The sequence below is a fragment of the Nomia melanderi genome, chromosome 3, assembly GCF_051020985.1.
Source record: "Nomia melanderi isolate GNS246 chromosome 3, iyNomMela1, whole genome shotgun sequence".
Classification (NCBI taxonomy): Eukaryota; Metazoa; Arthropoda; class Insecta; order Hymenoptera; family Halictidae; genus Nomia; species Nomia melanderi.
In genome coordinates, this window is record NC_135001.1 from 7,025,357 (window position 1) to 7,041,544 (window position 16,188).

At 40.4% G+C, this 16,188-nt stretch overlaps 1 protein-coding gene across 10 annotated transcripts; it reads left to right on the forward strand.

The window, feature by feature from the left end:
- Positions 1-1,082: 1,082 nt before the first annotated feature.
- Klc (kinesin light chain) lies at positions 1,083-16,083 on the forward strand. Of its 10 annotated transcripts, XM_076365613.1 has the most exons (10): positions 3,795-4,148; positions 4,332-4,399; positions 4,512-5,293; positions 5,840-6,206; positions 6,290-6,455; positions 6,716-7,431; positions 7,511-7,714; positions 7,918-8,037; positions 8,207-10,731; positions 11,446-16,083. In XM_076365613.1, exons 4-9 carry the CDS (start codon positions 5,865-5,867, stop codon positions 8,330-8,332), a joined length of 1,674 nt encoding a protein of 557 aa, XP_076221728.1. In that variant the 5' UTR covers positions 3,795-4,148; positions 4,332-4,399; positions 4,512-5,293; positions 5,840-5,864; the 3' UTR covers positions 8,333-10,731; positions 11,446-16,083. The 10 variants fall into 10 exon arrangements, with proteins under 10 accessions (XP_076221729.1, XP_076221730.1, XP_031840077.1 ...); XM_076365614.1 differs by lacking the exons at positions 3,795-4,148; positions 4,332-4,399; positions 4,512-5,293 and adding exons at positions 1,083-1,697; positions 1,783-1,988; XM_076365615.1 differs by lacking the exons at positions 3,795-4,148; positions 4,332-4,399; positions 4,512-5,293 and adding exons at positions 1,083-1,697; positions 1,787-1,988.
- The last annotated feature ends 105 nt before the right edge of the window (positions 16,084-16,188 follow it).

Genomic DNA, 16,188 nt, shown 5'->3' on the forward strand with positions numbered 1-16,188 from the left:
TTTTTCACATCATTGAACACGTAGTCCCATAAGATGTTCAGTCTAGTATTTTTTTCTTATTGGAGCTAACGATGTGTTGTCGTACCAGAAAATGGCAGCATGAAAGTGCCAATTATTTTATAATAAAGGAACAAAGTATATCAAATTGCAAACTTATAAAATACATTTAAAATTCATGACTTTTTATGTCGTTCGTATTGTAACGCTATCACGTGATTGGATAGGCACGGTACGACGGTAACGCCAGGCAAGGATAGCTAAAGCTGCGTTCCGTGGTGGAAGCTCATAAATTGAGAGGGAACTACGAACGGTTTAGCGAGAACATTATAGACACAGTATATTATTGTAAAACACTCAACGCGGACGGCCGAGCTGAGAGGAAGTCGGAAACCAGAGAATTGTTATTTTCAGCTAGAATCATCTTTGGTCTTCACTTCAGCAAACCAGATACATTGTAAGGGGCCATAAATTCTTTTCCAAAGATTGAGACAGGTTACATTTGGTCCTCACTTCAGCAAACCAGATACATTGTAAGGGGCCATAAATTCTCTTCAAAAGGTTGTCACGTGTTACATCCGGTCCTCACTTCGACGAATTCGATACATTGTTAGCTGTCGACGCGTTCGCTTTTACGAGAACATTGTGTGTTTCTCTGGGTCCCGCGCTTTCTTTCAGCATATGCGCATGGAATCGTTCCCGCGCATTAACCAGATCTCCTCCACTGGAGGAGGAAGGAGAAAACAGGACCAGAGAAGAGGGGATGCGAGCCGACAATGAGCGAGATTTACAACGAAAAAGCAGAACGATTTCAAACCTCGAACGTTTAACTACTTATAAACTCAGAAATAAAGCAGAAGTCAAAATTTCCACAACCAAAAGTATAAGTTTTATTTCACGCGCCACGAGCAGAGTACCTTAGTACTCCACGGGCACCTTACCCACGTAAAGTTCCCTAAATTTTCCCTAACCGCGAACGGCATAACGCAACAGTATATTTGTACAATTTCTCGCGTTCTCGTGTCCAAACGCGTTTTATAGAAATCGCCATAAGCTTTGGTAAGTTCTGGTAACTGATGTTACAATCGATGCGGCGCTTCAGTCAGTACGAATTTTTATGATCGTCTGACGGCAGTCCTTGCGCTCAGAAGATTTTCTCTCAATTTTCTCGCCACGAGGAGCATATTTCTCATCAACCAGTGATTTAATGAAAACCTGTATTGCTACGGGAAACCAACGCAACACGTAGTGCTCGTCAATCGCGGGTCCGAAGTATAAAATATGTGATTGTTGTTCTTGTAATAAGTTTCACGGTTCTCGCCATCTTAGTCTGTCATCAAACGTCCGGGAATAAAATTCGTGCTTCTCCGACCATTCTATTGAATTTGTACGCGATATTTCTGAAGAAGAAGCCCGCAGCTTTCTTGGTAAATCGTGAGGACCGTTCCACAATAAATGCGTGTACGGTGAATGGAACTTCCTTTTTCTCGATCTTATCGCTGACAGTGACGTTGTACGTCGTTGCTGGAAGTATATTAAGAACATTGCACGACTTAAACCTGTGAAACTTTGCTCCTTCGCTTGAAAGGGATTTTCCCAAAGATACATCTTTGATTGTGCATCGAAGATTCTGCCCTTCTTCAAGGACGTGGGATGATATACTGAAGAGGGAAGATCTCCTGCATGGACCGTTCCGAGGAGTAAGTCTGATTCTCATATCGTTACGAGTATATTTTTATTTTTATTTTTCCTCCGTCGTTTAATCTCTTTAAATGTATGCGAAAGAAAGACGCACCGTGAATCCGTGAATTCGAATCGCCACGCCTTCGGTAGCGAGTTATAGCCGGAAGTGAATTGTTTTAATTCGTTTCCGTAAGATTCTGCGGAACCATGACAGAAAATCACGGAGCATGACGACGATTGTCATGATAATTATCCCTGTTCTGGTGCGTTTAGAAAGGAACGTGTTTCGATGAATTTTCACTAATTCGGTAAGTGGAAACGGAACTCGGGCACGAATAACGTTCTCACCATGCGGTAGTGATTTTGTTATGTATTCCGCGTGTGCCATTACATAAATGCAGGTAGATCAGCTTGGATTAATTATGAGCTGTCAGATAAGCGGAAGATAGATGGCTAGAATAATAGGCCCTCCACGAAATAAGTTATCAATATGGTGGCACGTTTCTTTGTATTATCGTATAATCGAACGTTAGGTTAGTTTTCTATTTATTTCATCTTATAAAAACATAACTAACATTCGAAACAGTAAAACTCATCGTGAATAAATAATTCATTAAATCTTTACATTAGAAATTCCAATTGTTAATTACTACGAAGTTTCTAGGGATATTTCGAAATTTTGATAGTTTTTTCATCCGATTAAATTTTTACTATGTGTACTTTGATTACTATAACAAAGTTTATAAACGACCCTCTGTTGTACACCGTTACCACAGTTCGCCATATACAAACGAAACTCGATACGAATATGCGATTGTCACGCGATACGAATCTCAATCAGCGTTTCAGCCGTTACGTTTTACAAATATGGGCTACTGATTGTTATACGTCATCAAGCCAGTCGTGTCTGAAAAATTCGTTGCACCTACACGATCTGAAATTGACTCCTTTCTACTTTCGAAAATTCTCTACGGAAATTTCATCCACGGACTGTGTTACTTTGTACTTGTTGCTCGAGGAGGTTATTAAAAATACTTGTATCGATGCATAATGTATATTTTTAGTTTCGTTCGCACCGATTATCTTCGTATTTTGCGTCAGACGTTGACTTAGGTGTCCTTCTCGATTGTCAATACTGATCCTTCCTGTACGCTTCCAGTTGAAGCATGTCGTTGCAGCTGATATTCATATTAGAAATGGAATCAATTTACATAAACGGTACCGTTTCGTCCCACTTTTATAGTGCATTTTGTTTTTGAAAGTTCGTCAGAAATAAATTTGAGAAAGCAGTGTTGCATGGTGCATACACCGTTGCATGTAGTGCGCTTCTCTACGAGCGGGCGCACATGGTACAGTAGGTACTTCCAATGTTCTGTCGTCATGCCATGAGTCATCGGCCACCGGACTCTATTCCCCTTAAAGCCGAACGATTGCGAAAGCGGCCTACGCGCCTTGGTTCTTTTGCTGCATTGAAATTTTCTCGCGAAATTTAGTCGAATTAATTGGTTGGAAAGGGTAACTGTTAGGTGAAATTCATGTTGCCAGTGACGACGACCTGTACCTGCATCAGGATTCCAATTGAATACAATACATTCTCAAGTCCCGGGCACCTACGGCTTATTATCAGCCTATCCAGCAAAGGAAACTAACCGAAATAGAAAAAATTGGTCACCAGTTGTAAAAGGAATACTTCTTTAGCGAACGAGGGTGATATCAATCTTTACACTAACTACCGCCAGGTGGCAACCACCATTAACGGTTTTTTCCCGCTTTAAAAATGAACCTCTCAACCGGGTGAACTTTCTTATTATAAAAATTATTTCATGCTAAGAAAAATCACTCTTTAAGACACATAAGTGTGATTTAATTTATTTAAAAAATAATGAAACCTGACTAACAGTCTCTGAAAAGACAAATGCCACGATTGAAAAATTAGCGTCACCCGAACCGTTCTTTAATAGTGTAATAAAATGAAGCGTGATGCGTTAAGTGTCATTTTATTCATCGCACCCTTATGCACCCTCGGGTTATTCCTACTGACCGACTGATGTCTATACATTTACGTGGGACGCATGCGCAATCCACCCCCACTCGAAGACCACCCCCGTTTCATGCGGAGGGTGCGAAGCCAAACGTAACCCCCTCAGTAAAGAATTAAACGCGATTCCGCGAAGTGCCCCCTATAAATGTTAACATCTCGGGCAGCTGGTAGTGTACATGTATATATAGATTAAATTATATTTTTCTACGTTTTGAGTCGAGGATATAGATGAATTTTTTACGACACACACGTTCGACTGAGAGTGACAATACGTCCGCAACGGTTCCCCGTGAGACAGCAGACAGATCGATATAGTAGAAAGTTCGAAATTTTTCTTTTGCTTCCACGGGATTAGGTAGGCCCAACAGAGTCCAACTTTACCGATGGGTAGAACAGATATGTCAAAAACGCTGAACGCTTATAGAATGTAAGTAGTTTTTCCCCCCCACTTACGAATTCTTCATTTACACGACATCACATATATATAAACGACTGGTGATTCTATCTTTTCCTGGTCATTTCCCTTTTCCTCCTTTTTCTCCTCTTTCTTACGCCACTGCGTTTTTACGTAAATGTACCAAGCTCTAATTGCTGCGCGCACTTTCATTAGAAACCTCGCACAGTATGTATCCTGCCAACCCCTGTTGTCCAGCGACCTGCCATTCATCGGAACCCACGGTACAGAGAAAACATGCGTAGGTTGCATGTGTATAGGACGAAAGGCGTCAATATATCGACGCGGAAAATTGGCATGAAAATTTCGTTGCATGTCGCCCTCCGCTTCCGTCAGCTGGAAAACACTTTCTCTGGTATATCATAAATGGTTCCGTGGAAAATCGATGCGTCGCTGGGAGACTTTCAAACTTTTCCTGCACGTACCAGCGTTACTTATGCTGACAAAATCGATTCGTAATAACGCCGAATCGGTCCTGCCAGACCGATTTCCTTTAAAGCTACAGGAAGCGACCATTAACGGTGGCAACGAGAATGGTTTTGTATGATTAATTCTCTAGGCGGTAACATTTCAGCGAGGTCAAGGCTTGAGGATGATTGTACGAGGTCAAGGTTTATAGACGCAGAGTCCTGAATTCCTAACCTTGCCTTACAATATTCAGAATTTTTCATTGCAACTATGCGAGTATGCAGTATGCAGAAACATTTATCGATTTCGCGAATATTCCTTCTTGCCATTATTTCTCTTTCTCTCTCGAAATTCCATTGTCTGTTATATAGGTATATACATTCTGTCGCATAAAAGTACACATTAAGACGCGCACGCGCTGAAGTATCGAGCCATTGATTTTGTTTGGTTTAATTTGGGTCTGGTATAGACCCAGGTCTCTTATCGAATCGGATACCGTTGCAATTGATCTTTTCATTTATTTTATGATATTACCTATAATCGTTCGAGTAATGTGCGCGTCGTGGTAACGATAACTTTCATCAGGTTTCTTTCTTGAAAATTGATTCGCTAGCCATGTCGCATTAGAGAGACGTCCCGACGGCACAGTTGCGCATGCCTGTACGCATTAAACCATTGATTTCTGTGAGTTTAACGCGGCCCTAATATGGGTAAGTTTCAATTGAAATTACTTTTGTTACTATCTGTATTGACTGTTTATAAAAGTGTTTCGAACTGTTTGTAATCGTTTGTCAAATTTTAACGGCTGAACGTTAGGTAAAAATGAAATACTTTTCAATTTGGAAACTCTTCTCTCCGCCAATGTCGGATACGTTCTGCTTGCCTCGACTGAAATACTTCTCCTCGATGCCTATTTCTGATTGCGGTTAATTATCGGCGCGTAAAGCAAGTCGCTCCAAATATCGTTTACCTTCGGTTTACCTTTTCTTTTGTGTTTCCTTTCCAGTCCTGTGTAACGTCTACTGTAATAATATCAGTAATTCTATTGTAAACTTTAAAGTATGATAAAGTTTGTTTATTGATAATTTTAAAGGAAAAGATCGCAAAATAAAGCCATCATATTTATAACATTCTTGAATTGAAATGCTGTTTCTGAATATTGTTTTAAATACTATTTGTGCAGATTATTTACTACTTGGTATTTAAAATAATTTTCTACCCAACATTGCCTGTATATTTTGATTTCTTATTTACAGCAAAAAAATAGAAAACATTGGTAGAATGACGGCCATGACTCAGGAAGAAATTGTGGCTGGTGCCAGGACTGTAGCACAAGGGCTGGAAGCCCTTCTTGTAGAACACGAAGGTCTTCTGCTAGGTCTACAGTCTCAAGATGCACCAGCTGCAAGAGACAAATCTAGCTTATTATCGAAAAACATTGAGATGATAGAGTTGGGCCTTGGCGAAGCTGAGGTTATGATGGCACTGGCCAATCATTTGCAAAAGGTTGAGGCTGAGAAACAAAAGCTCAGAACACAAGTTAGAAGGCTGTGTCAAGAAAATGCCTGGCTAAGGGACGAATTGGCTGGAGTACAGCAGAAACTGCAAGCTAGTGAGCAGGCAGTAAGTGAATAAGTTACATTGGTTAATGTTGAAATTCGCAAAGAATTTGAATTGAAATTATGGTACCTGTGATTGCTTTTTAGGTGGCTGGATTGGAAATTGCTAACAAACAATTAGAATTCATGGAAAGCATGAGGCAATATGATCATGATCCTTCTGTTGATGACGAGACTTCTAAGGACAGACCGAAGGGTGATCCTGTGGTTGATCTGTTTGCTGATGATGATGTGGATGACCGAAACAGTAAGTGTAGGTTCACTTTTCATTTTTATTCTCGAGCACCTTTAGGGATGCTTAAATTGTCCCTTAAGTCTGTGTGAATTTTATTACTGAATTTTATTAAAATCCTCTTGGAATTATCTTTTGTATGTTGGAATACAATTTGAAACGTTCTCAAGCTTATTGCTGATTATCATGTTATGGCACTCTGTAATAAAATTCTAATTTCACACAGACTTAAGATGTCTAATAAGGACCATCCCTTGCAAAGTTCCTCATTTTATTTACAGCAATATCACCGACACCGCCATCACAATTTGCACAACAAGTGAACGCTGGATACGAAATACCTGCGCGCTTACGTACACTGCACAATTTGGTTATACAATACGCAGGCCAAGGACGTTATGAAGTTGCAGTACCTCTTTGTAAGCAAGCGCTGGAGGATTTGGAGAAGACTTCCGGTCACGACCATCCTGATGTGGCCACAATGTTGAACATCCTCGCTTTAGTGTATAGAGACCAAAATAAATACAAAGAGGCAGCGAATTTGCTGAATGACGCCTTGTCCATTCGAGAAAAGACTCTAGGCGAAAACCATCCTGCGGTTGCGGCTACGTTGAACAATTTAGCTGTCTTATACGGAAAACGAGGCAAATACAAAGAGGCTGAGCCACTCTGCAAGCGTGCTCTTGCGATCAGAGAAGTGGTCCTTGGGCGCGATCACCCGGACGTTGCCAAACAGTTGAATAACCTCGCATTACTTTGCCAGAACCAGGCTAAATACGAGGAAGTCCAGCGTTACTATCAACGGGCGCTTGAAATTTATGAACTCAAACTTGGCCCGGACGATCCAAATGTTGCGAAAACGAAAAACAACTTGGCGTCCTGTTTCCTGAAACAAGGGAAATACAAGGAGGCAGAAGTTCTGTACAAACAAGTGTTGACTAGAGCACACGAGAAAGAATTTGGTGCTATTGCTAGCGATAATAAACCAATTTGGCAGGTAAAGTAAGTTCCATACTTTTCATGTACGTAGGGAAGAACTTATGAAAGCATTCGTCATGGTGATCATTGTACCTCAGGTCGCCGAGGAGAGAGAAGAGAATAAGCATAAAAATAAAGGAAACGCTCCCTACGGAGAATATGGCGGTTGGCACAAAGCAGCCAAAGTAGACTCTCCTACGGTTACGACCACTTTGAAAAACCTCGGTGCGCTGTATCGAAGACAAGGAAAGTACGAAGCTGCGGACACTCTGGAGGATTGTGCTTTGAGGTCACGGAGGGAGGTTAGTTGAGTTGCTATATAATTCATTCACCTAGATGAATTTTTACTGTAGATAAGTTTAACGAAAGTAGTACAGTAAAAGAAAGTATATATAGCAATTGGTAATTAGATAGTTTGTTACGTTGTTCGTTTTGATCGCAAGTGATGTTACTTAGATTTAATAAATGGTGTATCCGTTGCTCAAATTCTTTGTTTCTTTTGAAGCAGACATTGGAGTTTGTGAAGCAAGGAAAGGTCGCGCAAATTCTTGGGGAAGGAAAGGGCTCGACAAGACGCGGTTCGCGGTCCAGTCTAGCGAATAACGAGCAAGAGCAACACGACGAGGTAAGTTGTGTTAGTCGATAAGATATATATATATATACATATACATATTAGTTGCACTGCATGTCGTAGCACACGATTAGTCGTCTACTATCCTTTTCTTCTTTCTTTTTGTTCTTTTTTCGTTATCCGGCCCGTTCTGACGAATTGGCGATACAACACACAATCACAGGGCTCGCTGCCGCTGGCACAAAGGGCGCTACATGATGGACAGTCTGGCCACCACGACGCTAGTTCTAACAAACCCGGTTTTAAAAACAAGATCTTTCAAGCTTTCGGGATTCACTCCTCCACGTAGGATTATCCTTCGTCTGTAGTATTGCTACTGTCGTTCATTTATGCCCCTGATCACTCGCAGAGATTTGTCGGTGTATCACTCGAGGTCTGTGCTCCCAGGGCGAGAGAGGAGATACTTAATCGTTGACGAATATTAACGAGGATTTATTGAAACGATGCCTGTCCATGATTCGTCTTGTCATGAAGACAGTGTCCCTGGATCGAGAGCTGCTACGGACACGACCCCTAGTGACAACTCGTAATCACCGGGAGGCATTAAAATGTGTAGTTGAATTGTAGGAACGGGCCTTTTCGGCAATTCTGGGCATTTGATAACTGTTTCCCGCAGCCAGGTATCCCCGGTAAACAGTACACCGTAACTGCATATTCTTTTTCGTTTTATTTTATTTTTTTTTCTTTTTTTTTTATACATTAACGAATGTTTCAAATAACATTCTTTGAGCAACGCTACTTCTTTGACCGTCTCGGGAATATATTTCACGTAGAAAAATATCGAAGCCTTTACAAATCACTTCCATTCATCATAAGCTGTGATAATAATGCCTTTTGATTAGTCTTTTTCCGTTTTCTTTTTTTTTTGTTTTTTTAAATTAAATGAAGCATCGAGGACATTTGTGTTTCACATTGTTAAAAAGTCAATCCGAATTCGGTTGAGGTGCTTTCCAATGGATATTCCGTTCTTCGCATTGCATTATTTATTTATAATGACAATAGAACCATTGGAACTATTCTTACGCTTGTATTATACACACAGCCATATAGAAGCAGTTAGAATAAACGATGCTTCCACGGATCATCACTTTCCCCGTTGGAAAGTACAGTTTTACTGTTTCACGCGGTACTGTTGGCTGACAGAAAGAAGGGCGGTGATGGTAGAAACGAGAGAATCGAGCCACTCTTTTTCCCTGAAGCCAAAACACTGTGAAGCTACGCACATAAAGTACTACACGTAGTAAATCCTTAGCGACGGCTTTGCTTAACTATATAGTCCAGTATAGATTTGCAAAGGTGACCGTTTATAAACGATGTGCAGAGAAAATTAATACCACTGTGACGGTCGACAGGCGAACGAGCGAAGAAAACACTTTTATTCTCTATGACAGATGTTCCGTACAATATTTTCTTATAGCTTATTCTGATTTTACTACAAGCACACACGTACACACACGTACATACAATTATATATACAGCCTTCTCGGAGTTCCGTAATAATTCGTACGATCAATTTACATTCGTTACCCATTCTCTTTTTTTTATATAATAATGCGTTTACCTTGAACTATTAATGCGAAATGTTTTATCTGGCTTATGATTAGATCGATTGTGTCCTATTATTTAACGTGATGTGAGGTGTCTCGAAATTAATGTAACATTAATTATTCTCCATTCAGAGTATTATGTATTTGTAAGAAACGGATACAATTTGTGCAATTCATCTTATTTATATTTACAGGATGCTCCTTTTGTCCCTTACACTCAGCGTTACTTCGTTGCTTTCAGAGGTCACCGGAGTTATCTTGAATGGAGTTATTTGCTTCCAAAGGATGCATGCTACGATCGGTGCAATAATTCCATCCAAGACGATCTCTCCGTTTCACAAAGAGCAATACAATTCGGTGCACGGGACAAAGGGACCGCTCTGTGCATATCATATTATATTATTATTATTATTCTTATTATTATTACGCCTTTAAACGAGTTTCATTTGTATGACAAATGATTATTATACTTTAAGAAGGTTCTTAGATCGTATCGAGGGTACTTCTTCTATTCTTTGAGGCACCTTATGTCCCAGTTTTACTCATTACAGACGAACACTTCGAATCTCGATTCAAAATGAAAATCGCAACAAACACATTGTTATGTTAACCGGCACACGGTGTAATGTTCGGACTTTGCAATCATTAACGAACTGGAATAATTTAATACTATAAGTAGTGCCTTGATATTTTAACGAGCGAATGAATAAATTATTTTCTAACTGAAACAACGTATCTTACTTTGTCATTTGATTCACATTCTTCGTGGGTCGGAGGGAGGAGAAGGATGCGCAGGAAAGGGCACACGAGACGACCTTTCTTATTATTTTCTTGTTAAACAATCATGCGTAGGGGAGAGACCAGCGATTTTCGTTTATCCGTACAGATCTGAGAATGTGTGTAATCGGTTTTGCATCATTAATTCTCCTCGCACGCATTTTTTGTGTTGATTTTAACCACCATTGTTACCAATCGTATTTTGTTATTTTTTTTTGTTCCTGTATCCTGCGTTGTCGTTTTGTTTCGCTTTGATTTGAGTATACTCAGCGGGCCGGGACTTAGATAAAAAGGATGTCACCTTAATGGAGTACGATTTCGTCTGGACCGGGAAACGGGCACGAAAGTAACCGTGATCTAACAGGTGCGTATTCGTAGATGTACGTAGAACTATAATCCCGTTACAGTTTTCGTCGATGTACCATTATCTCTTTCTTTCTATTTTTTTTTGTTATGTTAATTGTATAGAAGAGTCACTGATCTTGTTTTTGTTTACCACCGACAAAGATTGTTCACACCTTTTTGTTTTTGTTCTTGTCTCGTATTTTTTTTGCATTTTGTATTCTATTTTTTGTATCCTTCAGAGATATTACCGACACGCAGACCCTTGAAAAGGTCGCGTTGAAATGAATTACTGCTCTCCAGCATGGAGAACGCATAACGAACTTGTCATTTGTACATATAGACGTCGTTTAGACGGAGAGCAGTAATTGATTGCACTGTAAATGTGATATCGTCAATAGATGATGTATTTGCTTGCTGCGCATATGAAATTTACCTCACGTTTTTACAGGTTTCGCAACGACGATCTGCATTGGCAAGGAGCTTTGTGTCTTCCATTGAGATTCATGGGAAAATTTAGAATGGAAAACCTACAATAAATCTAGAATAAAACGACGATAATAGAGAAAAGGCTAAAATAAAAATAAAACGAATTCGAAATGAAATGCAATAGAACGAATTTAAACACAAAGCCAAACGAAGTCGAATGCAATTCCAATGAAAAGAAATCGAAGACACAAGGTCCGTGACATTGCTCGAAGAGGTTACTCTAACTGTCCCTCTCCTTCTGTTTCAGGACAAGAAGTTCTTCGTGCGTGCGCAATAAAGGACACTACGCGAAAAGACGATACGCGAGTCGATAAGTTCGGATGGCGTACAGGGCTCTGCATTGTTTAGCACGCAAAAAGAAAACGACGAAACAATTGTTCGATGTCCGCTCCCTGTCTTGATCGTTTAACCGTAATACAGCACATTCCAGCTGCTTTTAAATCAGGCGCACCGTAATGAAGTACTTCACGTTGCTCAATTTCACCCGGTAACGATTTTTACGGCCCGATGTAATTATTCTGGGGAACAACGAGAGAAATGGTTGCCAGGTAAATTGGTCCACCCCGCTTCGAACTTACTGTTGTCTGAATCAAAATGGATTGAATAGCCGCAAACAACAGCACGGGAAAAAGAAGACAGGAGGAAGAGAAAGAAATCCAAGCCAATCGCGTATTCAACGAGAAAGAATCGAAGAAAAAAGAAGGAACAACGCAAGAGTGAAAGAAACTATGAAATCGCTGACCTAAAAAAGACCCTGATGTGTTCAGTTCCTCTGCGCATCGACACCAGAGTGTCAAGCAACACGTTTTTTCAGACATTTGCATGGACATTACTATTTTCCGTTGCTCATACACGCTACGACCGATGACGCGACAGGAATCATTCCACGAGCGAAGCTTTTTCCCAGTCGACGTTTAGGGGGATGCCTCGAAAATCGCTACGAACGATGCAATCTTGGATCTTCAAATTGCAGATTATTAGTCAAGTACACACATCTGTGAACGTTTCTAAGAAAGAACTGGCATCGAATACAGAAATTGTTTCTTTTTGTCGCGAGTCGTCGAGATAAATGGCGTTAGATATAATTATTAATGATTTGGTGTCGGTTCTCACGTTGCACTATTGTCTAGCTGTTCACGTTACTAAACATTCTATTACACGCCAATCTTCTTATTGCAATTGTTTTTCTCGCAATCCTCGCGCCTTTTACTCGATTTCTGTCTAGTTTAATGAAACGTTTTGTGTAAAGGAACGATTGTTTTGTTCTTGCTTGAAACTGGAACACGATGTCTGATACGGAAAAGCGATTTCCGACGCATAAAGGTTAACGGTTAGGGGAACGTTTGTATGTCGCTTAGCGTAAAATGTACTCTTTACATGCACGTTAGGATTACGCGAGTGTATCATTGTCATTCATCGATATCGAGGACTTTATTCGAGTCATAATCACGACGGTAGGGAGAGAGTTTCTGTGTATCATCGTCATTCATCACCACTGAGGATTTTATTCGAGTCACGGAACACGTTAGAGGGGGATTTTTTTTCTTCGAGTCCTGAACATGGTAGAGGCAGAGTTTTTGCGTACCATTGTAATTGATCGTCATCGAGGACATTGTTCGAGTCATCAACACGGCAGGGGGAGAGTTTTTCTTTTCGTTCGTTCAACGGAGTGGAGGCTAACGCGTGGCTGGCAACGGAGAACCACACACGTTCGCCAGCGATACTGATTTCTTTGTCCTGTTAAGATTCATATAATTTTAGTATTTATATACATATAAATATATTAATTATATATTATATTATACATACTTATATATATATATATATTTATGTAATTGGAATACGTAATTTATTTGTGCGATTCGTTGAATCGAGGATACTGGCGTGAACACGGGACGGGTTTGTATTATAAATCGCGGTGTTGTCGTGTCTTCAGTAGACAGACACGTTTTTACAGGCGCATTTATTCAGATTAATTTTTTCGAGGAATTTGTTTTATCGTTCAACGCGAGATAGAGAATCCTTCGCAATCGCGTTTCGTTTGCTTCTAAAAACCAAGGGACTTTATAAGCGGCTGTGAGCGCAAGAAATATTCGTCTGATATTGTTTGACCGTTTCGTGGCCACGATGAGGATATGCAGATCGTTTCTGGATTGATCCGCGTTTCTAATTTAGCGAATTCGATTTTTTCATTGTGATGGATGAAGCGTCGCGAAGTCTCTGTTATACCCCCGTTGCTTTCTTTTCTAGGCGAGTATTCATCAGAACAGTTGGAGTGTCCAAGCAATTAATCATTAACTGTTTCATCGTTACGGGCTACGGTTACTTTGCGTTATCGGGAAGATCGAGACTATGATCACTTAACGAGAAGCGCTGTATGGTTGACAGTGGTATCAGTAATAGAAAAAACATTTTCTAGAGAGAGAGAGAGAGAGAGGGGGGGGGGGAGAGAGAGAGGGAGAGGAACTAGTATTTTTTCGTCATTATCAACCACAGTGAATAAATCCAAAGGGCAAAGTTTAACTATTCCATCACCATCATCATCACCACTGGGCTAGCTTAGTTCAAAAGATTAAGGGCGATCTGACGCGAGTCAGAGCCGTTGCATCAGCGATTCACAGTCCCCTTTGGTTCGAAGCCAACGGTCTCAAAATCTCGCCTGTTCGATCCTTAACCGTTCGATGTTTAATCTTTACGCCCATGTGTGCTCTCATTACCCCCCTACAAACATGCATTTATCGATACACGCATATTCTGCGCCTGAGAGCTTGATGGCCTAGAATTGGAACTTTTGTTTTGGCTTCTAGCGCAATCGAACGTCCGTTTCGTCCTTTGTTCACGATGCTCGAGACACAGTGGCGCGGTTGAACGAGCGACAATGAGCCGACAGCCGAGCTTTTTATTAATGCTCGACGTGAACGTTGCGTGCAGTTAGATTAACGTTGTTTTACACGGGGAATCGCACCGTGAAGGATATATAAATATATATATTTATCTTCGTTTTTTAACAAATTTTAATTTTAAGAACCCAGCGAGAAGTTCGCTTTCGTTGCACGTACAGTTCCGACGGAACTGGGATTCTCTAGTGCAATTTTTAATAAGTTTCGGTCCAGCGTTTGATATTATATTTATTACACGTTTTACACACACCCCTTTCAGTGGTAAGGTATCCGCGTTCCGTTACGGATTTCGAACGTTGATTTATATTCGTCCCCTCGTTTTTCTTTTGTTTCCTTTTCTTTTAAGTAATTTACGTTATAAAGAAGCCGTGGATCCGCCAATGATCTATGTTTCATTGTCGAAGGATAGACGATGTGATAACAGTGTTAGGATAAGACTTAGCGTACCACGTACCGTCGAATGTAGCCGTCGCTTTCCCATAGAACGAGAAAACGTTAAGGTATTGTAGCTCTCAGGTGCGAGTACTGTTACTTAGATAACATGTAAGTTTTTTTTGATTTATAATAAATATTTCCAGTTGTAATCCTTTGTTCGTCTTCCTCTATCGCGCGGTGAAGGAAGTTCATGCGACTGGACGTTACACACGAAGAAGAAGACAAATCATTTTCAAACAGAGAAATCACATCGCATTGTACTCGTCGTCGGACATTATTAAAATATGCATTGCTGTAACGTTTCTGTTTGAATTCTCATCCCCATCAGTTGATTTCTCGGATCTTTTCATCGCGACGCCCTTTGTGCCGCGTCGTTTCATCCTCTCCTATCCCTTTCCTCGCACACAGTTCATCCATCGAATAAACTTTGTACGTTGTACGCCTGGAAAGAGACTGTCAGCGAATTTCATTCTCCCAAATTGTATTCGCCCGTTTCGATGGGAATTCTTTGTACAAGCAAAGGGTCAGTTCAACTGCGATGCGAGAAACGATATCGTGACGTGACGGGAAGGCTACAATTAAGTTCGCCATGTCTTCCGACTTTAACGAAAGGTGTCCGCGTTCGCCGACACCTGTATTTCGTGGAAATCAAAATTTAGATCCTGCGGTCGATGAATCGCGACAGCACCGTAATCTAAGATTAACCGGCTATTCTCGGTGCTAAAAACGCCGCTATAAATATACCGACAGTTGTCCGTTCATTAGCCGTCGCGTTCGCCGCCATCTTGGCCGCCACCAGACACCGCAAATGCGCGCTCTTCTAAATAAGGAAAGGAAAAGAAATCGACCATGCGATACGCGTTATTATACGCATTACGGCCGATCTATTTTCGAAACGTAATTCTTTCGTTCCTTTTTCCTTTTCGTATCGCGCGATTGAAGAGCGACATGTTATCTGATACGGGAACACCCGTTGCGCGACTACCATGCGAACGGACGCCATGTTCCATCTACTTCGAATTATAGAAAAATCTTTATTGAGCATAGTGTTACACATTACAATAGTAATAATAATAATAATAATAATAATGGTAATAATAATAATAATAATAATAATAATAATAATGGTGAGAGAGTAATGATAATCAATGATATACCTTTTTTTCTTCAACAAATACAAACTATCACGATCTGTTACGCTTAATAAACTTAAAAACTCCTTTTACAAACTTCTGATTTGTATCGGCTTGACTAGCATATTAGAAGCATTTAACGTTACAGTTAAATTGTAATCAATTAGAGGAGGAGGAGGATCGAAAAAGCACGTTTGATGCGGATAAAAGGGTTTCTGGGACGGGAACGGGGGGGGAGAAGGTTTGTTGGGGATGGTAAATTACGATATACAAGGTATTAAAAAAGTCGCTTTCGTAATAAATTAGGTACGATAGAAGAAATGTACATTCATTAGATCGCTAATATCATTATTACAAGTAATTGTATCGAGGGCTACAAACATCGTTCTTTTTCCTGACAATAACATGCAAGGCTGATTTGTACGAGTTTTCAGTAGTAAAATATTTTCGTTCCTCTCCCTCTCTCTCTCCCTCTCTCTCTCTCTCTCTCTCTCTCTCCCTCTCTCACGTGCTCTCTCTCTC